General features: G+C 63.8%; 2 protein-coding genes across 2 annotated transcripts; one reads left to right on the top strand and one right to left on the bottom strand.

The window, feature by feature from the left end:
- The first annotated feature begins 661 nt into the window (after window positions 1-661).
- Window positions 662-9,778, top strand: TBX10 (T-box transcription factor 10). Its single transcript, XM_054025157.1, has 7 exons — window positions 662-718; window positions 1,320-1,364; window positions 6,563-6,675; window positions 7,895-7,996; window positions 8,383-8,554; window positions 9,157-9,312; window positions 9,707-9,778. The coding sequence occupies exons 1-7, from the start codon at window positions 662-664 to the stop codon at window positions 9,776-9,778; spliced, it is 717 nt and encodes a 238-aa protein (XP_053881132.1).
- Window positions 9,779-11,949: 2,171 nt separating this feature from the next.
- TCIRG1 (T cell immune regulator 1, ATPase H+ transporting V0 subunit a3) lies at window positions 11,950-24,547 on the bottom strand. Its single transcript, XM_054028219.1, has 20 exons — window positions 24,458-24,547; window positions 23,912-24,032; window positions 23,411-23,489; window positions 21,961-22,190; window positions 20,141-20,235; window positions 19,748-19,874; window positions 19,470-19,552; window positions 18,942-19,035; window positions 18,469-18,681; window positions 17,545-17,695; window positions 17,055-17,194; window positions 16,801-16,958; window positions 16,203-16,293; window positions 15,949-16,067; window positions 15,014-15,227; window positions 14,165-14,281; window positions 13,865-13,984; window positions 12,991-13,108; window positions 12,469-12,640; window positions 11,950-12,298 (listed from the first exon to the last, which is right to left on the bottom strand). Exons 2-20 carry the CDS (start codon window positions 24,026-24,028, stop codon window positions 12,217-12,219), a joined length of 2,520 nt encoding a protein of 839 aa, XP_053884194.1. The 5' UTR covers window positions 24,029-24,032; window positions 24,458-24,547; the 3' UTR covers window positions 11,950-12,216.
- Between the last annotated feature and the right edge of the window lie 666 nt (window positions 24,548-25,213).

The raw sequence follows: 25,213 nt of genomic DNA, 5'->3' as shown, positions 1-25,213 counted from the left end.
AACAAGGGGTGCCTATGCGGGCCAGGGGCACCAAAATACAAGTTTGCCCAGGGTGCCATTTTCTCTAAGCCCAGTCCTGCCTTTGGGACTGGGAGTAACCTGAATATTGCTGTGATCTTTGGTGTACGGGACCATCTATCACACAGGCCACCTTGCCTAGGTGACAGGATAGAGCCGCTTAGCCGAGGGGCCTGTCTGTCACTCCGTGGCTAGGCTGTTCTAATGCCCGAGGTTTCGTGGTTGGTGAATCGAAGTCTCAAACTCCCAGGCAATTTGAGGTTTTTGTCCTTCCCCTTAACAGTCTGCCCGGAGGTTGGTACTCACTCTGCAGCCATCGCAGGACAGCTTGACAACAGCCACCCCCCACCTCTGCTAGGACACAGCACCCGGGGGCACCTGGCACCCAGACACAGCCACACCCCCTCTGCTAGGACACAGCACCAGGAGTGTCGGGCTTGACACATGAGTGAGGTCTCTGCGCCAGTTTCCAGGCCTGACCAGCACTGAGACCCGTATGTGACACACACACCCCCGAGATCCCCTGCAAGTGAGAGGTGACTGCACCTCTCCCACTCCCATGCAGTCCCCATTCCCCACTGGCCAGAGCCACAACTGCATCCCCTGCTCTACCGAATCCCTCAGAGACCTCGGGCACTGAGACATGGCCAGGTCCCCTGGGCTCTCGCAGCCCCACACCCTGCAGCACAGAGCCTCGGCTGTATCCCCCTTCCACAGCAGGTCACTGGAGTCTGAGACATCCCGTGGCTCCAGGCCCCTGCTTGTCTGCAGTGCAAGGGGGTGCCCAGGCGACCTGGGGCAGGAGAACCCCCCTCACCAAGCCGGGTCCCGCAGCTCTCTGCCCCTCTCTGAGCCCGGCTGCGTTCTGCCCTGGACCAGGGCTCGCCTCTTCTCGCCCCAGCCCCCATCACAGCACACGCTTCTCCAGCCGTGCCTCCCGCCCCGCATCTCATCCTCCCTGTCCCCTGCAGCGCCATCCGGCGCTGCCCCATTTATCTCCCTCTGTCGCAAGCGCTGGCAGCTCCAATAAGTCCCTGGCAGGGCCAGCGCATATCGAGCGCTGAGATGAGCAGGTGTGAGAGGAGGCGCCCCGGCCCTGACAGCAGCTTGGCAGGGGGAAGATGGATGAGGGCCGTGGAGGTCCTGAGCCTGGGGGCTGCGCACAGCCAGAGCGGGGGAGGGGGAATTATGCCTGTTGGTGCCGCTTAGTGGGACAGCAGGGAGCATGGGGGGGTGAGCACTGGAGCAGGCCTCAGATTGGGCACGGGGGTGAGGGGGCTGTTGGCCTGCCTGGGCCCCAGGAGCAGGGGGAGGGAGCTGGGAGCCAGGCTCCCGCAGCAGAGTCTGTCGGTGCAATGGCTGGGCCGGCTGCCTGGCCTGGTGACACCGGCCCGTGGGGCAGGGTGAGGGAGGAGCAGTGACATCTGTTATGCCCCCCAGCACATGGGCAGTGCCCGCTGGCTGTCCCTCTGTGCCCACAGGATGTGTGCAGTGCCCACCAGCCGCACAGGGCGCAGTCAGTTCGGGTGCTGCCAGCCAGAGAACAGGGCGCGTCCGTACTCCGCCCCCAGGCTAACCAGCCCCTTCAGCAGCCCCAGTGTCTGCAGGACAGACCCCGTGGGGGCTCTGGGAGCAGCCCAGGGATCCAGGGTGGGCTGGGGCATCAGGCTGTGGCGCACCCTGCCACGGCCAAACGGAGCCAGGGACACCCGGGAGCCTCCGGCCGGCCCTGGCCCCCAGCCACTTCTGCAATGGCCAGTAGCCATCTGGGGCTGGGGCTCCAGCCAGGCCTGCATGAGGCAGCGTCCCCCACAGTCCCCGTTGAGGGGCAGGATGAATCACAGGTGGCTCCCTCAGTGTCCGATGTGATGCCCCAGCTCGTGAGTGGCCGAGTACCGCTGCCGACGGCGTGTGGGCAGAATCCCCCGCTGTGCCCGTCCAGTGCAGCAACTGGCCGCCCCAGCTCTGCTCCCGGCCGATGTCACCTCTCTCTTTGTCCCGCCCCACCTGATTGCCGGTCTCACGCTCCTTTAGCCTCTGTCTAATGGGTTACCTAGGGAGGTGGTGGAATCTCCTTCCTTAGAGGTTTTTAAGGTCAGGTTTGACAAAGCCCTGGCTGGGATGATTTAGTTGGGAATTGGTCCTGCTTTGAGCAGGGGGTGGGACGAGATGACCTCCTGAGGTCCCTTCCAACCCTGATATTCTATGCTTCTAATAAGCGTCTGGCTCCACCCGCCGAGCCAACGCCACCTTTAGCACCAGGGCTCTGATCCTGTGACCAGGTCTAAGAGCCGGATGGTGTCACAAGTTTGCCAAACCGCGGCTCACACCCCGCCCCCGCATTCTCTGCCAAGCAAACTGCAGGGAGGGGGGAACCCCGGGGCTCCTGCCCTGCAGCGGGGTGGTGGGGCTAGGGGTTTCTACCAGAGACGACTGGTACCTGCTGAGAGTGGGGGGAGCACAATTTAAAGGATCCCCCCCACACACACCCCCACTCAGCTCAACAGCTGCTGCCCTGGGGGAGGCAGAGAAGTGGGGAGGGGCCTCTGATTTCAGAGTCGCAGCTTCTCCTGGTTGTCTGGCCCAGACCGGCCAGCAGGGGGCAGAACCTACACAACACGGAGGGGCGGGGGGTTGCGTGCTGGAGGGGCACCATTTACAGTGTTGATGTGGTGACATTTGAGAGCAAGCTGGTATTCAGCATAAACAGGGAATTGTCTAAGCTCCAGGACAGAGTCCGTAAGTAGCACCAGACCGGCGTGAGCTTCAAGCTTACCAGCTGTTAGCGACAGGGCTCAGAGCCCTTCACAAAGCAGAGCGCAGCCCTCGTCTCGTTTTACAGATGGGGAAACCGAGTCATGGAGCGGGAAAGTGATTGCGGCCGGCCGGCGACAGAGCTGGGAATGGAGCCCATTCCAGTTCTCCAGCCACTAGGCCCTGTCCTCTGATGTCCCCCGGATACTTGGGTGGGGTTTTGCTTCTGAGTGGGATGGAAGCTGCAGCTGTTAGCGGGGCCAGCTGAAGATTTGTGGCAGTGGCTGAGTGCTGTGCAGTGTGTGACACAAGGAGGGACGTCCCAGGATTTTAATGGTTGGGGGTGGACATGGGTGTAACTGACTCACCCGCCTTGTTGCACAAGGGAGCGTTTGCACTGGAGTGTCGTTGCTTTGTAACGCATGGCACTGTGCAGTCCTGGGGATCAATATGGACCCAGCCCCCCTGTTTGGCTTGATTTCTGTTAGTTCGTTGGCTTTAGGAACGGAGATCTGCCCTGTAACTTCTTGGGCTGCGGGACGACGTGCCATCGAATAGTTACGAGTGTCAGAAATGCCAACCTTGCCAAATAACGGCTGATTATAAAACGGCTTTTAGGAAAAAGTCTGACGAACGGTGGGCAAATGTCCCAGGGGTTTTATTTAATTCATCCTTTGCCCGCTGGGAGACCAGAGCGGGATCAACAGAGCTGGGAAAGGAGGAGCTGGGGAGACTGTCATGTGGGGCTGAGGTGGGAAGGGGAGGCCAGTGCTAGCCCAGCAAGGGGCAGCAGGCCGGGATCGAGGGGTGGCACAGCTGAGGGGAAGGGAGTCCAGATCTAGGATAGCAGGGTGCAGTGGGTCAGAACTAAGGGGCAAGGGCTGAGTTGTGTGGTTGGGAGGCCAGGACTGGGATAGCCGGGGAGTGGGTCACGGCAGAGAGAGTCGAACGCACTCTGCCCCTTCCACTGGGCCTGCTCCTGCTCCCGGCGATGCCGGCTCAGTCAGCACAGCTGCTGGCATGGTTACCCTGGGCCCGCTCGCCGCGTGGGGCTAGGGAACAGGCAGTCCCTCACCATCCCTCCCACCTCAGGCCGGGGAGCCGGCTGGTCCCCTCATGGCTGGGTTCGTGTCCCGTGCTCTGGGGCTGTGCAAGGAAGAATTCATTCAGGTCTGAGTGGCCAAGCTAAGCCCTACCCCCAGCAGGGAGGTCAGCGCCCCTTCGGCTCGGGGAATATTGGCTGAGTCCAGTCCGTGCTCCAGGGCAGCTGCCCCCAGTGCCCCGCTTGCGGTCTGATCATCAATAGCTGACGGCGGAGCCGCTGCCCAGGGCGGGAGGTGGGGTGGAGGATTTCTCCGCTCATCTCGCCCCGAGCCGGCCAGTGCCCCCCAAGGAGCTGCTCAGCGCTGCGCCGCGCTGGGTGAATCTCCGCCCCCCGAGCCGGAGAATAAAATCACCAGGTCCAGCCCGGAGGCTTCAGAAACCGAGTTACAGCCACACTGGGCCGGGGAGACGGGCTCTGGCCAGGGAGCCGGCGTGACGCCCGCTGCACCGATGGCAGGTAAATCCGGCCGGGGGCTTCTCCACTGGGAACCCTTCGCTGACGTTTCCCGTTGGCCCATTTACCTCCCTCGCGCCCCCATCCCCACTCCGCCCGGCTGGGGCATTTCGCACCTGTCCCGCCTACAGTGAGTTACGGGGCGTTGAGGGACTCGGCTACAAACGGTGGGTGGGCAGGGGGAGACGCAGGTGGGCTGGGTGTGAGGGGAGAGGGCACATAGGACCCCGGCTCCAGCGATCTGAGCACTGCAGTGTGTGGCTGGGGTCAGGGTCAGGCCCTGCCCTCTTGGTCGCTAGCTAAACTCCAGAGCCTGTCAAGCACAAGAGACCCACGTTCCTAACCCCTGCAACCGCTCTCAGGGCCTCGGTACAGCGTTTAGGGGTCGCTGTGCCGTGAGGAGCGCCCAGGGTTATGCCAAGGTGACCTCTGTGTAGAGCAAATTGGCTGGGTGGTCAGGGTCCCTCCCCCGACTCAGACAGGGCGTGGGAATCGTTACAGCTCACAGAATTTACTGACAGCGTGTACTGAACACAGGTACATGCTACATACCTGTACAAAGCGTGTGCATGCGGGGGGGGGGGGGGCGGGCAGAGGGAGCTGGTGGGTTAGAGCGGACCAGGGGGGCTGGGAGTCAGGACTCCTGGGTTCTATTCCCCTGATGAAGGAACTGGTGATCTCTGGCCTGGCTGGGGCCAGTGTGTAGGGCTAAGATACCAGTGGGTGTGAGCAGGAGGCCAAGCTGCCAGGATAGCAGGTTGATGGGGTGCCCAGTGCCCTGGCTTGGGGCCTGCGGGAGCAGCCCTGGCTAACGCCTCTCCGTGATGCTGCAGTCCAAACACCAGCCGAGCAGGGGTCGCCCGGCTCCAGAAGCCGGAGCTCAGTGCCCGGTTACTGACTGCCTGGGGAGAGCAGAAGGGGATGGGGTCTCAGGAAGGAACAAGCGTCCCTGGGAAAGGGGATTTTGCTACTGAGAGGGGCTTGGTGTGAGAGTGATGGGGGGGCCTGAGGCTCCCTGAAAAGGGGATCAGGGTGATGAGAGGTGCTGGAGCATCAGAGCTATGAAGCCCTTGGAGCAGCAACGATGCCGGAGATGATGCTGATGGTCAGTGAGTGCAGTGGGGCACTTTGCAAACCCAGCTGGATGGGGGGGTTGGATCAGCAGAGCTTTATGGAAAGAGCCCAGGGCTGGGCGCGTGGGGGGCTGCGGATTGGTACTGAGGGGCACTGGCAGAGCTGTTGGGGGCGGGGGGTGGAAGCCCAGAACCGGGATAGCAGGGGGCTGCGGGGCGGGACTGGGGGGAGCCCAGGGCTGGGATAGCTGTGGGCTGTGGGGTGGGACTGGGGGAGAGCCCAAGGCCAGGATAACAGGGGGCTGCGGGTCGGGGCTGGGGGGAGCTCAGAGCAGGGATAACAGGGGGCTGCGGGGCGGGGGTGGGGGGAGACCAGGGCCGGGATAACAGGGGGCTGCGGGTTGGGGCTGCGGGGAGCTCAGAGCGGGGATAACAGGGGGCTGCGGGATGGGGGGAGCTCAGAGCAGGGATAACAGGGGGCTGTGGAGCCAGGGTGGGGGGAGCTCAGGGCCGGGATAGCAGGGGCCTGCGGGTCGGGGGTGGGGGGAGCTCAGGGCCGGGATAGCAGGGGGCTGTGGGGCGGGGGTGGGGGGCTCAGGGCCAGGATAGCAGGGGGCTGCGGGTCGGGGGTGGGGGGCGGGCTCAGGGCTGGGATAGCAGGGGGCTGCAGGTTGGGCGCTGGTGGGGGGAGCTCAGGGCTGGGATAACGGGGCTGCGGGTCAGGGGTGGCGGAGCTCAGGGCTGGGATAGCAGGGGGCTGCGGGTCGGGCGCTGGTGGGGGGAGCTCAGGGCCAGATAGCAGTGGGCTGCGGGTCGGGATTGAGGCACTGCATCGGGGGTCTCAAGGGGCACTGCCATTTCCCCAGCTCGCAGGCGCTTTGGGACACACCAGAAGATACCTCGGCTGGTTTCTGTGTCCATGTCCCAGCCCCCCGATGCCCATAGCCACAGGAGCTTGGCACTGATCCTCTCCCCTCCTTTGCCAGCATTCCTCACAGCCAGTCTGAGTGTCCTGACGTCAGACGGGGGCCCCTTCGCCTCTGCTCCTGAGTGGGGCAGCCCCGTGGGGGCTCCCTGCCTGCTGGGGTCCCCGCCGGCCTGCGTCAGGTTTGGTGTCCCTGTTGGGGAGAGGGCCGCGGGGCTCGGGGACGGCGTCCAGCCGGCCAGGAAGAACCAGCACGTGTCCAACGTGTCCGTGCAGCTGGAGATGCGGAGCCTGTGGGAGGAATTCAACAGCCTGGGCACCGAGATGATTGTCACCAAAGCAGGGAGGTAGGTGGGCATTGCCCAGGCAGGGCAGCACAGGGATCCCCATGTACCCCCCCTACATTACAGCCCCTGGCAGGGGCCATGCCACCCCCAAAAAACTACCCCTATGGCAGGAGTTGTGCCCCCATGGCCCAGCCTGGTGTTCTGTGCGACCCTGTCCTGGCTCCATGCAAGGGGATCTGGTGCCATCCCCACCCTCCTGGGAGTCTGATCTGGCCCCTTGCTGCACCAGGCAACGTGGCTCATTCCCGGCCAGAAAAGCCGCTCCCCCAGCGCTAAGGGCTGGCAGCTGGTGCCACGCGTCACGGCTGCCCAGGACTCCATTGCAGGGTCCAGCCCTGCAGCCCTTGGAGATATGGGGGGAGGTGGGTGGAACAAGGACTGCCAGGAGCCTGGCCAGTGACAGGAGTCAGCACTCCCTGCCTGGTTTGTCTGGGCACCAGGGGGCTGGGCACGGAAGGGGCACTGGGGCAGATGGTGGATGCCAATGGGGTTGGGTGTCTTGGAGCTGCGGAGGTGCTGGGCCTATTGAGAGGGGGCTGTGAGGATGGCAGTCGGGGTGGAGTCTGCCCCCCCCCATGCCTGGTCTTCCAGCTGCTCCATCCCAGCCTGATATTACAGGGACCATGAGCTGCTGCTGCAGCGTGATGCTCCCGGGAGGAGGGGTGTGGGGGGGCTGCTGGACAGCTCTGCCCACCCCCCACCAGCAGCGCTGCCCCTGCCACTTAGTGCTTCAAATGCATCTGCCCCCCACTACCCTCCCACCGCCTCCTACTTCCTCCCCGGCTCTCCCCTCTGGCCCCTGCCCTCAGCCCCCACACTCCCACTCATTCTCCTGCTCCTGCGTGGGTTCATGTTGCCCCACACTCATGCTCATGCCCACCGTGTCCAGGCTGCTACATGCCCCAGTCCGTGGGCACCTGCCCTCTTTACCCCAGCCCCCGTGTGTCACCCTGCTGGGCCCCTTGAGCGGGGAAGAGGGCTGAGACAGGGCAACCCCAGTGCCCCGTGTGACCAACGCCCCCAGCCCCTCCCCTGTGACTGGCAGCCCCAGCCCCCCACATGCGACAGGTTGACCCCCAACTCTCTGTGTGACCAGGGACCCTGGCACCCCCCACTCTGTGACCTAAACCCCAGCCTCTCCCCCTGTGACCAATGGCACCAGGTCCTGTGCGATAGGGAGACCCCAGCGCCCCATGCCCTCCCCTCTCCTCTCCCACAGGAGGATGTTCCCCACCTTCCAGGTGAAGCTCTCGGGGCTGGACCCGCTGGCCGACTACGTGCTGCTCATGGACTTTGTGCCCCTGGACGACAAGCGATACAGGTGGGGGGGATACACGTGGGGGGGGGGCACAGCTCCTGCCCAGCCCCCCCACCAGATCCTTGAGCAGAGCAGCCTGTGCCCAACCCCACCTGCCTCCTGTACTCTGACTGCCCCAGCAATGGCCTGTGTGGGCCTCCCCCCACTGCTCAGTCGCATGCCCCCACTCACCACTGTCTCCCCCCAGAGCAGGATCCCGGCCCCCATGGAAATGTCCTAGAGCCCAGAACAGGAACCGCCCCCCCCATGGCCTCTATAGGGGGCAGGAGGAACCTCTGGGACCCAGACAGCCCTCGTCAATGCATGAGACCTCCATCTGCGGGGGGGGGGGGGGGGGGGGACCCCCAGAGCTGGTGCCCCCAGTGCTCAGGCCCGGCTTCTCCCTGCAGATATGCCTTCCACAGCTCCTCGTGGCTGGTGGCTGGCAGAGCGGATCCGGCTGCGCCCGGCCGAGTCCACTTCCACCCCGACTCGCCCGCCAAGGGGGGCCAGTGGATGAGGCAGATCGTCTCCTTCGACAAGCTCAAACTCACCAACAACCTGCTGGACGACAACGGCCACGTGAGGCACCGTGCCACACCTGGGCAGCGGGCACACCGTGGGGGGCGGGAGGGAGGGGACAGTCCCTGAAGGCCAGAGACCGCCCAGCTGCAGCATTATCTGGCAGAACAGGAACACCCCCCGCACTCACACAGGTCCCCCTCACCTTCCGAAAAAGGTTAAGCAATGGCTGGTTTAATGGGGCAGGGGGCCTTTCCCCTCTAGGGGGCGCTGTCTCTGATCCAAGGCCACGGCAGGGGACTGGTTGGCTCACAGGGTGGGGAATGGGCACAGGGCCATTCCTCTCTAGGGGCACCCCTGCCGGATCCAATCCAGCCCCGGGGCTGCCTGGCTCAGGGGGGCAGGGATATCGCACCGTTGGCAGGGGCAGGAGGCTGCTGAGAGACCATGCACGGGACGCGGCCCTACAGCGTGGAGGATGGGGGGTGGGACAGGGTGCCATGGGCCGTGAGGGTCGGGGCAAGGTGGGCTGTTGGACTGGGGTGGGGTGTGTGTGTGTGCAGAGCTATGCCGTAGGGTGAAGGAGGGGGCGGGATATGTTGCCATGGGCAGTGGCTGTCCCGGTGCCCATCTCAAGCATGGCTCTTCTCTGGCATACGCAGATCATCCTGAACTCCATGCACCGGTACCAGCCCCGCTTCCATGTGGTGTACGTGGACCCGCGCCGGGACAGCGAGCGCTTCGCCCACGAGAACTTCAAATCCTTCACCTTTGTGGAGACCCAGTTCATGGCGGTGACGGCCTACCAGAACCACCGGGTGTGTGTGAGGCCCAGAAACCGGCCCCCCACTACAGGGCACTGAGCCAGCCCTCCCTGGGCCCCAGGGCTGGACATTATAGTGCCCGGTCCTGTGATCCCTGCTCACAGGAGTCCCTCCCCCCGCCCCCATCTTCGGGCCATAGCGCCCCCTGCGGGGTAGGGCAGGGCTACAGAGTGCAGGCTCCGCCCCCTCCCTGGGGTCACAGCACCCCCTGCTGGGGAGGGTGGGGCTGGGTGGTGCAGGCTCCGCCCCCTCCCTGGGGTCACAGCGCCCCCTGCTGGGGAGGGTGGGGCTGGGTGGTGCAGGCTCTGCCCCCTCCCTGGGGTCAGAGCGCCCCCTGCTGGGTGGTGGCCTCAGGGCTGATTTCCCTCACCCTTCTCTCTCTCTGCAGATCACACAGCTGAAAATCGCCAGTAACCCCTTTGCCAAGGGGTTCCGGGACTGCGAGCCAGACGACTGGTAACTGCCCCTCCAGCACCCTCCCCACCCGGCGGGAGATGGGAGCACTGGTGACTCCCCTCCCCCCACAGGGTCCCACTGTCCTAACTACTGGGGGGGGTTGGGTCTCCCTCCCACCCAAGGGCTCATCCACTTGGCAGCCCCTCACACACCCAGCCCCTCCCCCCCGTCCCATCCCAAGAGAAGAGGGGAAGAGCAGTCAAGAGGGGCAAGTGATGGCACCAGGCGGAGGGGCCCACTATCACCTCCCCAGCAGTTCCCCCCTGAGCTATGTACCCCAGTGCCCACTCCCGCCCAGCCCCCACCAGCCACCCCCGGAATCAGTGCAGGATGGTTTGCACATGTGCAAATTAGCTCATTAAATAGTCTGCAGCGAGGGTCTTCCAGGGGAGCTGTGCTCTGGTGGGGGAGGGGCACCTCTGGCCATCCTCCTGCCCCCCCACCAAATGTCTCACCCCAGCTGGGCCCCCTCCCCATTTCTCACCTTCCCCCTTCTCATGTGCAGGCCTGGGGCATCAGGACCCCTGCTGGGCACCTTGGCCCGCACTCGAGGGACGGGCCCCTCCTTCCAGGTGAAGGACAAGCAAGAGAAAGGTAACCCCCACCCCCAGGGCTATTAGCTCTGACACCAGGGTGCTTCCCCCCCCAGCCCAGCTGGAGAGCATGCAGGGGCAGGGCTGTTGATACAGCTGGCGGGGCGCACCCCAGGGCTGCAGCTGCTGGGCTGGGGGCATGGGGGGGCATAGGGGATGTGGGTGCTGGAGGAGCCCCGCCCCGGGGTCTCTTCACGGGCAGATGGGCAGGCCCTGTGAGCAGGGCAGGGCTCAGAGAGCCACAGACGGGTGATGGGGCTTTTGGTCTCAGCCTCCAGCACTGGCTGAGGTAGGCGGCAGGGGGTGGAGCTAAGGCAGGGGGTGGGGCTCTCACACTGGCAGGGGCGGAGCCACAGGAGAGGGTGGGGCTCTCGCACTAGCAGGGGCAGGGCTTGGGGACCTTGGCACAGCAGCCCTGCCGTGGCTGTGACCCAACCTTGTTCTCTGCTCTCTCCCCAGGGCTTCCGGGCCGGCGCCGTGTCCGGGGGCAGCTCCCCGCCACCCTCCTGCGAGAGGCCGCCCAGCTCCAGCACCCCCCGCTCATGCCACTCGCGGGCGCCCGCGGTTTCCAGGACAGCTCGGCTCCACGGCGCCCTCTCCCCACAGAGCTGGGGGCCCCCCTGTACAAGCCCCTCTCCTACCACAGCGTATACGTCGGGGCCAAGCCACGGGTGGCACCTTACCCGCTGCCCGCCAGCCTCCACCCATTCAACATCTACAGCGCCAGCCCCCCTGCCCTCAACTATGGGCAGCAGTGATGAGTAGCAGGGTTGTCCCCCGGCTGCTTGGGGGCGCATAGGACCCACTCTGGCTCACCCCCCCTCCCAAGTACTCAGACGCCTGCCCCAGGGCGAGCCCCAGCCGCAGCGTGACAGAGGCAGGCTCCAGCCTGAGTCTCACTAGAAGCCCCCCTGGCTGCCCGGCTCACAGTATCCCAGGCCAGGCTGGGCTTCCCCTATCGTAGCCAGCTGCTGGGGGCAGGGCTGCATGGCTCCCTCCCTCTCCGCTGCTGCAGGGCCGGCCCCCCAGGCCACGAGGCTCTCCCTTTGGGCCACGAGCTGCCCCACAAGTCTCCCCAGCTTGTGGGCATTAAACTTCCCTGCACGAGCCTTTGGTGTGGGGGGAGCCCTGAGCACTGCCCCTGGGAACGCGAGCCACAGCTCATGCCCAGGACACAGGGCAGGGCAGTGCCCAGAGCGCAGAGCACATGGCTGGTCAGATCCTGCCCCCCCTCCCGCCCAGGCAGGAGCTGCCTTCAGCACCCCACTCCCTCCCAGCCAGTGCTGACCAGGGTGCAACCCACGGAGCCTTGGCCCCAGCTGGCCTGGCACATGATCCACACCCAGGGGTGCTGGCCCAGTTTAGCAAGGGGAGACAGCGCCAGCTGGTACCAGTGTAAGGTAACTGCAACGCCACTCTGGCGGGGGCTGTGCAAGGTGCCCCTCGAGTGAGACCTGCGGGGAGAGCTGCCCAGGCAGAGGGCACGGCAGGTTCACGCTCCTGAACCGGGAGCTCAGCTGGCCAGGCCCCGTGAGCGCCACCAGAGGCCCAGCGGGTTCCCGTTACACACCGACAGGGACAGGACAGTTTCACTCTTTAATCGTACAAAAGACAGGACAGATGTAATCTGTGCCCAGGCAGGGAGCACCAGGCTCCGGCAGGCAGTGGCTGACAGCACCAGACCAAAGGGGAGGGGCAGGGAAACAGCGCCAGGCTTAGGGGGGCGGGGGGCAGCAGCCAGGGTAGAAGGTGCAAACCCAAAGGAAGCCCCCTGCCCCAGGACAGGGCGGGAGGGGGCACCATCCCCTTGAGGTGAGGGTGGCGGGGGGCACCTGGTGCCGAGCTGGCCCTACTCCCAGCTGTCGGGGGGGAAGGCAAAGGGGCTCAGCTTGTACCCGGCGCCCACGTAGAACTTGTTCTGGAATTCCACCCTGCAAACAACACAGGAGGGGGGTCAGCGCAGACATCACCCCCCAAAACTCACCCAGGGCCTCCCCCATCCCAGGGGCTGCCCCACCCCAGACCCGCCCGTTCCCCACACCCCAGAGTCCAAAGCAGCTCCCCCCTCCCCCCGCTGCGAGTACGGGGCGGGGGGGCTCACCAGTGCAGGCGCAGGGCGTGCAGGAAAGCCGACAGCCCCTCCATCACCAGCAGGATGGCCACCGTCAGCATGGCAAAGAAGGCAAAGACGGGCACCAGCAGCACCCCACCCGCGTAGATGTGCAGCAGGAAGCCGTTCCGCATCACCATGGTCCACAGCACCTCCGACAGCTCTGCAGCGGGAATGGGGGGGTCAGAGCTCGGCATGCCCCCCTGCCCCCACACCTCCCACCCCGCCTCACCACCCACTCCGCCCTGCCCCCACAGGGTCCCTCCCCTGCCCCCACACCTCCCTCCCCTGCACCCACCCCTCACAGGCCTCCCTCCCACCCCCACGCCTCCCTTCCCGCACCCACCCCGCCCTGCCCCTCACCGGCAGGCCTCCCTCCCACTCCCACATCCACCCATAACCTCCTCCCCTTCTCTCCAGGGGTCTGCATGAGGGGCCACAAAGCATGTGTGGACCAGGCTCAGCGCAGGTAGGAGGCTGTGAGATACACACCCCGCCCCACTCCCGACTCACGTGCATGGGCCAGGCTGAGCGCCCACAGGCGCAGGTAGGAGGCCGTGTTGGAGATGCAGCCCAGGCAGTACTCAATGGTGTGGATGGCCTGGTGCATGAAGACTTCAGAGAATTCAAACTGCGGGAGACACCAAGGCAGTGGGACGGGGTGAATGGCAGCACCCACTATGGCACCATGCCTGGCCGCGGGGCATAGGGCAGCATCAGGCAGGGGGAGCGGGGCGCCATGCCCGGCCACAGGGCGTAGGGCAGCACCGGGCGGGGGGAGCGGGGCGCCATGCCCAGCCACTCTCCTCCAGCTTTGGCACACTGAGCTGACCCCAGGCCCATCCACAAGCTCTCTCTGCCCCTGGCCGTGGGCCTGGACAGACACAGACCATCTGGAGCTCACCCAGCTGGCTGTCGGCTGGGGCCGGATCTCGCAGTGCTGGAGGGGGACAGCCCACAGATCACAGGCTACATGGGAGCCCAGCCACCCAGCAGCGCCCATTCCCGCCCCCTGTGCCCACCCAGAGCGCTGGTGAGGGCACTGCTGAGCGAGAGAAGACTGGGATGGGCAGGGGGGCTAATCCCGTCCCTGCCACTCATAGCTTCAGGGTCTCCTGCCCACCGCAGGGCCCCATCCTTCCACTCCGGGGCCACTCTGTGCCATGCTGGGGGGATGGGCAGCAGCTTGTCAAGCCCCACCCCTCTGAATGGCCCCGCCCCCACTCAGTGCAGGGACATTTCCGGCCCACAGATTGGAACGTGGCCGGGGCCAGAGCCGCTGTGGGGCTCCCCCATGCTGAGTGGGACTGGCAGGACACTGTCCCGGCACCCAGTGGCGCTAAACCCGTCCCTCTCCCCAGCCACCACAGTGCCACAGGGATCTCACCTCAGGCTCAGGGCCACGCCCACCACGCTCCACGTCGGCCTCCATCACGTTCACCGAGTTCCCCGGCTCCTGCGAGCTCAGCAGCAGCTGGCGCTCCCCGGCGTCCCCAGGTGGGCCCAGCTGTGTAGAGCCCAGAGCCACACATCAGACATGAGGGGTGGGGGACACACCCCACAGATCACAGCTCCCGTCCCTCCCCACGGCACCTGCAGCTCCTTTAGGAGAAGTCCCACAGAGCCCCACAACCCTGCCGGCACCCCAACCCTCCAGGGGCCTCCAGGGCCCCGCCCAGCCCCTTACCCCGAGACGAGGGTGCCCCCTGCGGCGGTGCTGGCACCACAGGTACACGGGCGTGCCCAGGAGCAGGACAGGCACAGAGGCCAGAGCCAGGACGACCAGGACGTTCTGCACCGTCACCTGCAGTGGGGAGAGGGGGGAGGGTCATGAGAGCAGCATCCCCAACCCCGACACGGGCTGAGCCAACATGGGGGGGTGGGTACCAGGTTAGAGGGGCCATCGGTCCGATCCAGCATGGGCATGGTGCAAAGCGGGAGATTAGCAGGCTAGTGCAGGGGGGGATACCAGGCCGGAGGGGCCTGTTGGTGTGAGCTGTGCTGGCAGAGGGGGATGGATGGGCCCTGTGACAGGCAGGGGATTTGGCCGCATCAGGCAGTGAACCCCATGTTGTTCCAGGGGCTCCCCTAGGGGACTAGCGCAGCCATTCTCGGCACCCAGTGCGATGCCTCTGGCAGAGAAGCTGGCACAAAGCAATCCAGGCCCTTGGCTCCGCCCGGCCCCAAGCACATCCCACTCTCCGCACCGAGCTGCGCTCCCCCCTCGAATCACGTGGGTCAAACAGAGGGACTTTTACAGAGGCTGCTGCTCTGTGCTGGGGGCCGACACCAGCATGGGCAGGGGGCCCTGGCTGTGGAGGGGCTGCCCAGCCCCAGGGCCCGTCCGGGGGAGATCGGACCCGGGGCCTCCGGCAGGACGGTTTCTGTGCAAAGCTCTGTAGCTCTCATGCTTTGTCCAGAGTCACTTGGCCGGCACAGCGGGCGGTTGTCGGGGTGACCCGTTCCAGTAGAGGGGTTGTCAGGGTTACCTGTGCGGGTTACCAATCCCGGGCACAGCAAATGTTGTCGGGGTTACCTGTCCCGGATACAGCGGGTAGTTGTCGGGGTTCTCGGTGAACAGGAACATGTCGATGAAGTGGATGAGGATGCTGGGTGCCAGCAGGGAGTTGACAGCACTGAACGTGAGCCACTTGTAGAAGATCATGAAGACGAGGTAGCCGAAGAGCGCCAGCAGGAAGATCGCCTCGGGTAGGAAGACCAGTGCCACCTGGTACCGCTGCCTGAAGTGCCTGTGTGCCAGCGAGAGGGGAGTCGGCCCGGGCCCTGCATAGCCGGGCTGCCCGCCCCCATGGAGGGAGCAGCGACCCTTGCAAGGTGGCCTGGGGCCCTGCGCTGCTGCCCTGGCTGGAACTGAGAGCAGCAATCCTGCCAGGGGTTCAGGGTGTTCCCTGGGGGACTGGGCAGGGGAGTCACGGAGCGCAGCAGAGTTGGGGGCACATCCCTTCCTGGCAACAGGAGCCCCAGAGCAGCCCCAGCAGGCTTCCTCCCCAGCCTGGCAGCACGGCCAGCTCACACCTCACAAAGCCCCAAGGGGCTGGAACAAGCCCCATCTGCACTGGGCACCGGCCCTGATGCCAGCCCCAGGGAGCTGCTCCTGCACAGAGAGACACATGGCACTGGTGCCAGGTCAGCTCAGAGCTCAGAGCAGAGCCACTGACTGCCCGAGGGGCTGGGGCCATGCTCCAGAGCAGGGAAGGCTTGAGGGCGAGGGGTCTCCGTCCCACTGAGGGGCTGTCGGCAGGCTCAGGTGCCAATCCTTGGCCAATATCCTCCCCGCACCAGGGCCAGGATTTCCCGCAGATGCAGATCCCCGGGCACAAGGAAAGGGTGGGGCCAGAGTGGGGGATGCGCCAGGCTCTGTAGCCCTCTCCTCCTGCCGGGCCGAAGCGAGGGGGCACAGGTGGGCAGCGCGGGGGGGCATCGGCAGCCCCCCAGGAAGCGGCGACTCACAGGTGGTTGAAGACGCCGAGCAGCACCCCGAAGCTCATGTGGATAATGCCCAGAATCACCGACATCTTCATCTTGAAGGAGTTCAGGAAGTTCAGGTGGTTGTTGGCCAGGCTCCAGACCTGCAGCCAGGTGAGAGGAGGCGTCTCAGCCAAGGTGGGCACACAGCTCCCAGTGGGGGGGAGCAGAGCAGAGGTGTGTGTGGGGGGGGGGGAGAGGCAGTTGGCCAGCACATCCCCCCATCCCTCCCTACTCACCGGGTCGATCCCAAAGGGGTAGGGCCCCTTGAAGACTCCAGTGACGTTGGGGTCCAGGGTGATGAAGGCGTGGCTGGCTAAGTAGTCGGAGCTGTGGGGACAGGGGGGTGTCAGTGCTGGGGGGAGGGGCTGGGCAGAGTGGGGGGCACAGACGGGGCAGTACGTGGGGAGGCAGTGCTGACACAGGGGAGCACGCAGAGCAGGTGGCTGGGAGGGGGCACGTGAAGGTGGGGAGCCAGGAATGGGACAGAAGGGAGGGGGATCCCACAGGTGGGTAACAGGTATAGGGGCAGGGGAGCAGGCTGGTGTGTGAGAAGAGGGACCCCGTGGGGGATAGCAGATGGGGGCAGGGTACCAGGTGGAGAGCCCATGGGGTGGTAGTGGGTGGGGTTCTGCAGGGGGAGCAAGGTACCAGGCAGGGGAGCAGGCCGGGATCCCGCGGGGGGGAGCGGGGTACCAGGTGGGGGTCCCGCAGGGGGTGCAAGGTACCAGCAGGGAAGCAAGCCGGGATCTTGCGGGTGGGACCAGGATACCAGGTAGGGGTCCCACAGGGGGAGCAGGGTATCAGGCGGGGGTCCCGCGGGGGGGCAGTGCCCACCTCCAGTTGTAGTGGTGGACCATGGTGGCCACACTCCAGGCGGAGGGGAAGATGGCGGTGGCCTTGCTGAAGCACTCATTGTAGATGAAGCCGGTGTAGACGGAGAAGGCCCCCATGAGCAGAATCAGGTAGCGCCCCTCAAAGAACGTCTGCCAGATCTGGGGACAGACAGACAGACAGATGGAGGCACAGCTCCATAACAGCCCAGCCCTCCCCCATCCCCCCACCCTAGCAGTTCCCCCGCCCTCGCTCACCTCGTTGCGCGCTTCCCTCATGCGGGGGCTGTTCTCTGCCAGCACCATCCAGAGGGCAAAAAGGAACATCAGCAGCCCATGGCCCACGTCCCCGAACATGACAGCAAACAGGAAGGGGAAGGTGATGATGGTGTAGGGCGCTGTGGGGGCAGGGAGATGTCAGAGAGAAGCCCTCTCATCCCACATGGGCCCCTCACTCCCACACAGACCCAGACCACCCTGCCACAGCCCAGACACAAGGTCTTTCCCCTCTTGGGGGGCACGAGCTCTGATCTGGCCCCAGGGCGAGGACTGGCTGGCTCAGGGGGGCTGAGAATGAGACACGGGATCTTTTCCCTCTGGGGGGCGCTGACTGCAATCTGGCCCCAGGGCGGGGCACTGGATGGCTCAGAGGGTGGGGAATGGGCCATGAGGCTTTTCCCCTGTAGAGGGCGCTGGCTCTGATCCAACCCGAGGGTGGTGGGGCGGGGTGGCCCCGGAGGTCCCTTACCCGGGTTCACCTCCTGGTAACTGGCGACCCCATAGGCGTCGACGATGCTCTGGAAGCCGGTGGTGAACTTGTTGGTGCGGATGAGGGTGGGAGGGCTCTCAGAACTGGGGATCCGGTGCACGAACGACTCCACCCCCGAGCCACTCTTGTGCTGCAAGGGAAGGCGGGCCTGGGACCAGGGAGCCTCGAGGCAACACCAATCCACCCCCCCTCACTGCCACCTGGGGAGCAGGGCAGGCCAGGGCATGGAGAGAAGTGCGGCATTGTAGGAGTGGGTGGGGAGCGGCTGGGGCACACCTACCCAGAAGGGGAAACACCTACCGATCCGTGGAGGGGGGAGAACATGGACTGGCACAGGGGGAGGAGGGGGGGGAGGCATGTACTGATCCGTGCAGGGGGACATGTATCGATCCGTGGCATGGGGGGGGAGGGGGGACAGGTGGAGGCACGTACCAATCCGTGGGCGGGGGGGAGAGACATGTACCAATAAGTGGCGTGGGGGGGCGGGCAGAGGCACGTACCAATCCGTGGGGGGGGAGGGGGGCATGTACCAATCCATGATGTGGGGAGATGGGGATGGGCAGAGGCACGTACCAATCGGTGGGGAGGTGGGGGGGAACGTACCAATCTGTGGCGTGGGGGGGTGGGGCAGAGACATGTACTGATCCGTGGGGGGGGGGGACATGTACCAATCCGTGGCGTGGGGGGGGGCAGGCGGAGGCATGTACCGATCCATGGGGGGGGGGGACATGTACCAATCCGTGGCGTGGGGGGGGGCAGGCGGAGGCATGTACCGATCCGTGGGGGGGGGGCATGTACCAATCCATGGCGTGGGGGGGGGCAGGCGGAGGCATGTACCGATCCGTGGGGGGGGGGACATGTACCAATCCATGGCGTGGGGGGGGGGCAGGCGGAGGCACGTACCGATCCGTGGCGCAAGGCCTCCTGCACCTGTGGCAGGTCACGCACGGGGCACCACACCTCGGCGATGAGGCACTTCTCAATGACGTTGAAGCTGCACTGGTTGAGGATGAGGTAGATGGCCTTCATCTTCTGCACCTTCACGCGCCAGGCCGGCAGCGTCAGCACCACCTTCTGCAGCACCTGGGACAGGTACTGCTCCGTCTCCCCCAGCACCTGCCGGGGGGAGGGAGGTTCACAGGGGCAGACACCAACCCCGCCAATATTCCAACACAGCTGGGGCCCCCCAGCCCAATATTTCCTCTCCACCCTGGTAGGGACCTCCACTGCTGCCCATCTCCCTTACAGCCTGGGACCCTAACCCTGGAGGTCGTTGAGCGGGGAGTGTCCTCGCCCCCTCCCCCCGCCGCAGCTCCCCCATCTCACTGCGGTGAGGTCGTTGACCGGGGAGTGTCCTCGGGGCCCCCCCATCTCACCGTGGTGAGGTCGTTGATCTGGGTGAGCAGCCCATTCAGCACCTCCAGCCGGTCGGCCTCCGAGTCGGCGTAGGGGTACACGTGGCAGTGGAAGCTGGGAGAGACACGCACAGGTGAGCGGGGGGCATGTTGGCAGAGACGGGGGCTGAGTTGTGTGTGGGAGAAACCGAACAGCCTGTGGGGCGGGGTGGGGGGGGGAGGAGGCACAAACGACTGCCATCAATCCTGCGCCTCCTATGGGCATGAGGAGTCGGGCCAGCCGGCTGGAGGGGGCCCTGGCGCTCTGCTCCCATTCCCCCCAGGGAACAGCCACACCAGGTGGCAGGGGAGGGGCTGCCCCCAAGACACCCCCCTGGACTTCTAGCTCCCCAGACAGGAACAAGAGCGGCTTCAGTGTGGCACCTGGACCCCTCACACGACAGCAGCAGGCGTATGGAGCGCCGGAGCTTGGGGCAGGAATTGCTAGGGGGGTGGACAGGCAGACAGATAGACGGCGAGGAGATGGGACGGGTGGGGGGCAGCACTCACCAGTCCGAGATTTTGCGGATTTTCTGTCCGATCTGCTCCCCCCAGTAGGAAATGAGGAAGATAACCCAGGTGATGTTCTCACCCTGCAGGGGGAGCACATTACCCATGAGCCTCAGCACAGCACAGGGGTGCCTACAAACCACCCCCACCCATGCTCCCAGGCTCCAGAGAAACCCCCCCAGCCCCACCCCACTCAGATCCACCCACGTCCCCTCCAGGCCTGCCCCCCTCACAGACACCCAGACCTGCTCCAACCCCCCTTCCCACCCCGCACTCACCGTGGCTGGGTCCTCCATGGGCTCCGCCATCTCCACAAAGTTGGCGATGAGGTACCCGCGGCAGGCGCGCCACAGCAGCCGCTCAAAGGAGGTCACCCGCCAAGGGTGGATCACGCCCGCCACAAAGCTGGGGGAGGGGAGAGAAGAGAGACCCGGGGGGGGGCGCTGGCATCCCAGGGCAGAACAGCCCCACAGCGCCCAAGGGCACCACAGCATCCGTGGCACTACCACAGAACCCGCCATGTCCCAGGCACAGCCCCGCTCTTCCCCTAATCCCCACGTTGTCCCAGATGGGGCCTGCCCCACAGCTGCTGCTCAGCGTCCCGCGGGGGGCCTGCCTCACGGCTGCTGCCCCATCTGGAACTCATCCCACCCGCTCTGGAACCGACTCACTTGACTTTGACATCGAGTCGCGGTGCCATGGACGGGTTGAGCAGGGGCTCCTGGTCCGAGAGGGCACGGGGCCGGGCAGGGGAGCCCAGTGATGCCTGCCACACGGGAGAGAGACCGTCAGAGGAGCTGCCCAGCCCAACGGGGCTCCCTCCTTCCCCAGGCAACCGGCGCCACGGTGCCCCCCTCCTTACCTGGCAATCTCTCCGTTCTCCCCCAGGAATCCACCATTGGCCCACACACACCAGTGCCCAGCCCTGGGGGTGACCCGCTCCACCCCTCCCTGCCCCCCAACCTCTAGGACACCCCCACCCATCCCCTCTCTGCCCCCCAGATTCCCTTCCATTCTGCCCCTCTATACCTCAAAGTAGAACCCTGGAACGACCATATTCTCTACTGTCATATAATTATGATAAGTTTTGTACATAGTATGTCTTGTGAGGTATTATTTTAAAAATCTTGATCTGTTGAACATTAATCCCATTTGACTGTCTGTGCTCTCGTTGTATGTGACGTTATGAAGCATTGCTACATGTGTTCCTGAAATAGTTGTGAGGTTGGGAGATGCCCCCAGCCAACCTTTCAATTGCAACAAAGGACCAGCCAGATGTGCTGATGACCCATTAAAGGGAATCCACTCTCCCAACAGCCATCCCAGAGACTTCTCGGAAAGAGCATGTATGCAATGGGGACTGCCTGATCCCCATGTCACAGCAAAGATCTTTCCAGCGAGCTGGAAGAAGCTGTAAGAGAGACAGTGGCATCATCACTTGGCCTCTTTCTTCCAGGTGTTGACCTGAGTTGGGAGGGGAAACGTCTGGAGGACAAAGACTTTGAACTGGGGAGGGTGATCCCAGGCTGGAAGAGTCCCAGCCTGGGCATTGAGGATCTGTAACCTGATTGTGCCATCAGTCAGGGTGAGACACTGCTTGATTCAAATCCTGTTTAGTTTGCAGAACTTAGATTGCAAATTTATTTTATTTTTATTTCTCAAGTAACCAACTTTGATCTCTGTGCCGGCTACTTATATTCACTTAAAATTGATCTTTCTGGAGTTAATAAATCTGTTTTATATTTTACCTAAAACAGTGTGTTCTGCTTGGGAGATCTCAGCTCAGGTTGCAAAGGCTAGTGTGTGTCCGCTCCACATAGAGGGAGTGACGAACTACTTAATGAACTTGCACTGCCCCAGGGGGCCTTGACCAGTGTAAGACATTACGGTCCTGGGATGTAGGGCTGGAGCTGGGGGGATTGGGGTGGGAGATCATGAGTGGCTGGGAGATTCATTCATAAATTAAATAAATAAATTAATGGAGATATCCTATCTCCTAGAACTGGAAGGGACCTTGAAAGGTCATCAAGTCCAGCCCCCTGCCTTCACTAGCAGGACCAACTACTGATTTTTGCCCCAGATCCCTAAGTGGCCCCCTCAAGGACTGAACTCACAACCCTGGGTTTACCAGGCCAATGCTCAAACCACTGAGCTATCCCACCCCCCAACCCCTATTCATGTAACTCAGCTGGGCATGTCTCTGTCTGTGGATGGCTGTGTAAGTGCAGTGTCTATGCAAGGTTTGTAGCACGATATCGGCATCACAGTGTGAGAGGCAACCCAGGTTGGTGGAACAGGGCTCAGCGGCCTCCCCAGTCCAGGTTACGCCCCAGGGACCCCATCACACCCTCCCAGCCCCCCAACCCCGGGACCCCATACTCCAACGATCCCCTCCCTGCCCCCCAGGCCTCTCTACTCTGCCCCTCCTCTGCTCCCTCCAGCCCCCTCCTCAACCCCAAGGCCACTGCTCTGGCCCCGCACAAGGACTCACCAGCTGGCCGGTGAAGCGCTGCCCCTCGCGCAGGACTTGCGCGTACTCCTGCATCTCCCGCAGGCGTCCGCCCAGCGACTCCCGGTTGCGGCTCACTTCGCGCAGCTCCTGGGCCAGCTGCTCGGACTGCTCCTGGATGTGCAGGGCATCACGGGGCAGAGGGGCCGGGGGGCTTTCAGGGCAGGGCCCCAGTGCCAGCCCTGCCTTCCGCAGCTCCTGGTGCAGAAACGCTGCGCAGCAGGGACACAGCGCCCATCAACACTGCCCGTGCATAGCCTGCCCCCATCGGGTACCCAGCTGGAGACCCCCCTCTCCCTAGTTTCTGCAGTCACAGCCTTTGGGACACCCAGAGCACGGGGTTGTATCCCTGACCATTGGGGCTAATAGCCATTGATGGGCCTATCCTCCATGAACTTATCTAGTTTTTTTTTTAATCCAGTTATATTTTTGGCCTTCACAATATCCCCCGGCAGCGAGTTCCACAGGTTGACTGTGCGTTGGGTGAAGAAATACTTCCTTTTGTTTGTTTTAAACCTTCTGCCTGTTAATTTCATTGGGTGACCCTTATGAGATGTGAAGTAGTAAATAACACTTCCTTATTTACTTTCTCCACACAATTCATGATGTTATAGACCTCTGTCATATCCCCCCTTACTTGTCTCTTTTCCAAGATGAAAAGTCCCAATTTTATTAATCTCTCCACATACGGAAGCCGTTCCATACCCCTAATCATTTTTGTTGCCCTTTTCGGAACCTTTTCCAATTCCAATATATCTTTTTTGAGATGGGGCGACCACATCTGCACGCAGTATTCAAGATGTGGGCGTACCGTGGATTTATATAGAGGCAAATATAATCTTTTCTGTCTTATTATCTATCCCTTTCTTAATGATTCCCAACATTCTGTTTGCTTTTCTGACTGCCGCTGCACATGGAGTGGATGTTTTCAGAGAACTATCCACCATGATAACAAGATTTCGTTCTTGTGTGGCAACAGCTAATTTAGACCCCATCATTGTATGTGTATAGTTGGGATTCTGTTTTCCACTGTGTATTACTTTGCATTTATCAACATCAAATTTCATCTGCCATTTTGTTGCCCAGTCACCCAGTTTTGTGAGATCCCTTTGTAACTCTTCACAGTCTGCTTTGGACTTACTAACTTAACCCCACACCACTGGGCCTCTGCCACCCCAGACCCCCTCCATCCCACCACTCCAGGCTCCCATCCCCACGTGCAGCCCCTGGCACCCCAGAGAGACCTCCTCCCTGCAGGGTTCCCACCTGCCTAGAGAGGAGACACCCTTCCCTCCCTACACAGACTCTCCACCACCCCAGAGCCTCCCCTCCCTTCCCTTCACCCCACGGTGTCCCCAATGTCCTAGACATTCCCCCAAGTCTCCCTGTCCCCCAGAAGGAGCCCCTTCCCCCGGGGTGGCTTGGCACTCACTGAAGGTTTTCTCCATGTCCTCACAACGCCGCACCTCACCCACGAAGCGCCGCTGGAAGGCGTTGACATTGGGGTTGAGCTGGGGGAGCCGAGACAGCACATCAGAGCCCAGCTGCAGCACACCCTGCACGGGGCCCCGACTCCGGGCAGCTAGGGTGGGACCAGCCACCCCAACAGTCCCAGCCCTTCGGTCAGGGAGCTCAACTCCTGCCCCTATTGGGACCAGCCACCTGGACACCTCCCCAGTCAGGGACCCCGACTTCCCCTACCCCCCCCCAACAGCGCCCCAGTGATGAACCCTAACTCCCACTGCCCCCCATTGGCACCAGACACCCTGGCTTCCCCATGCCCCCTTCCTCCCCTGCTCCGGGACCCCGACTCTTCCCCTATAGCAGATGAGACATCCCAAGCACCCCCCCACGGCCACTTCCCCCCACCCCAGCCAATGACCCCGCCCCTCTGCTCCCCACAGGGGGGCACCATGTCCTGCCCTGCACATACGTCTCTGAACTCCACGAGCCCCCTCTCGCCCAGCTCGCTGACGCAGGCGTAGGCCGAGGCCGACTGCAGGAAGAGCTGGGCCAGGCAGACCTCCTCGCTGCGGAACATGGAGCCCATGGCGCTGCCGGGGGAAGGGGAGAGTCAGTCACCTGGCGGCGAGGGCAAGGGGCACAGAGACCCAGCCCCCCCCCGCTCCCCTCGGCTCGAGACCCCTGCACCCATGGGGAGGGGGACTGGTGCGAGGGGCACCAGAAGCCACGCTGTAGCAGGGAAGCACGGACTCCTCGCCTGGCAGGGAGGAGAGGAAGCGGTCTGTGCCGGGGGCAGGAGCTGGAGCCGGCAGAGACAGGTGGCACGGCCACGGCCCTCCCAGCAGCTCTGGAGAAGGAGTGGGCACGGCCGGGAGCCCCCGCTCCAGCTGGGGGGAGGCAATTGTGGCTCAGACTCCAGCTCCCCGACAACCCGGCCCGGCACCCAGACAGTCACACCGAGCTTCAGCCATCTATCCAGCCGGCACCTCGGCAGCCCTACCGGCCCGCCGCTCACCTCAGGGACGGCCTTGCAGCTGCGGGGGGCCACGCGGCGTAAGGGACCCAGGCAGGGAACAAGGATCCGCAGCTCTGCCCACGAGACACCCAGCAGCAGCTCGGCTGAGTCACCCTGGACTTTTTTAACCTCGGAGGTTGCAAAATAGTTTCCAGGAGCACCATCCCCCTCCGCCCCAGACCAGCTCAGCTTTAGCCGTGCGTGAGTCAGGGCTGGCCGTGCCGCTCACCTTTGGGGCTGACCTAGCCAGACGCCCATGGCCCAACGAGGGGTGGGGAAGGGCACATGATGCCCTTGCCGCCAGGCAAGCGATTTCGGGAGCAGAGGATCAAATGGGAGCCCTAAGAGATCCGGAGCACCCTCCACGTCCCTTTGCAACTGGAGGGCAGCCGGGGCCCTGCAGCAGCTCTTAGGGCAGGGGGAGGAGGGGATCCAGACCTCAGGCTGGCCCCAGCTCACTGCAATAGGGCCATGCCAACACTCCAGCTGAAAGCAGGGAAACACAAGCGGCCTCGGGGAGGGAGTCCCAGTCCCTGCACAGGGTCCTGGCCGCACCGGGGTCAAGCAGCCACCCTGGCGCTGAACCACCCCCAGCCCACCTTGAGGCATCACCCGCTACTGACTGCTGCAAACAGGACTCCAGTGGGATCCCCAGTCCAGGGGACATGGCTGCGCTGGGGCAGAAAGGCCCGTGTTTCTGAAGCTGCCACCAGTCTTGGGGGCCCAGCCAGAGGCGTTCAGGCTGGCTCTCCCTGC

The sequence above is a fragment of the Malaclemys terrapin genome, chromosome 4 (assembly GCF_027887155.1).
Source record: "Malaclemys terrapin pileata isolate rMalTer1 chromosome 4, rMalTer1.hap1, whole genome shotgun sequence".
Taxonomy (NCBI): Eukaryota; Metazoa; Chordata; order Testudines; family Emydidae; genus Malaclemys; species Malaclemys terrapin.
The sequence above is the reverse complement of the archived record's forward strand: the minus strand, read 5'-3'. Positions and strand labels throughout refer to the sequence as shown.

What these genes read in the sequence shown, in the direction of transcription:
- TBX10 (XM_054025157.1), top strand. Translation starts at nt 662, where the DNA reads ATGGCCAGGTCCCCTGGGCTCTCGCAGCCCCACACCCTGCAGCACAGA. An exon ending in ATTGTCACCAAAGCAGGGAG is followed by an intron (nt 6,676 to 7,894) that starts GTAGGTGGGCAT and finishes CCTCTCCCACAG; the next exon opens with GAGGATGTTCCCCACCTTCC. An exon ending in TGCTGGACGACAACGGCCAC is followed by an intron (nt 8,555 to 9,156) that starts GTGAGGCACCGT and finishes TGGCATACGCAG; the next exon opens with ATCATCCTGAACTCCATGCA.
- TCIRG1 (XM_054028219.1), bottom strand. Translation starts at nt 24,028, where the DNA reads ATGGGCTCCATGTTCCGCAGCGAGGAGGTCTGCCTGGCCCAGCTCTTC. An exon ending in AGCGCTTCACCGGCCAGCTG is followed by an intron (nt 20,236 to 21,960) that starts GTGAGTCCTTGT and finishes CCCGTGTGGCAG; the next exon opens with GCATCACTGGGCTCCCCTGC. An exon ending in GGGGGCACCCTCGTCTCGGG is followed by an intron (nt 13,985 to 14,164) that starts GTAAGGGGCTGG and finishes GGCTCTACACAG; the next exon opens with CTGGGCCCACCTGGGGACGC.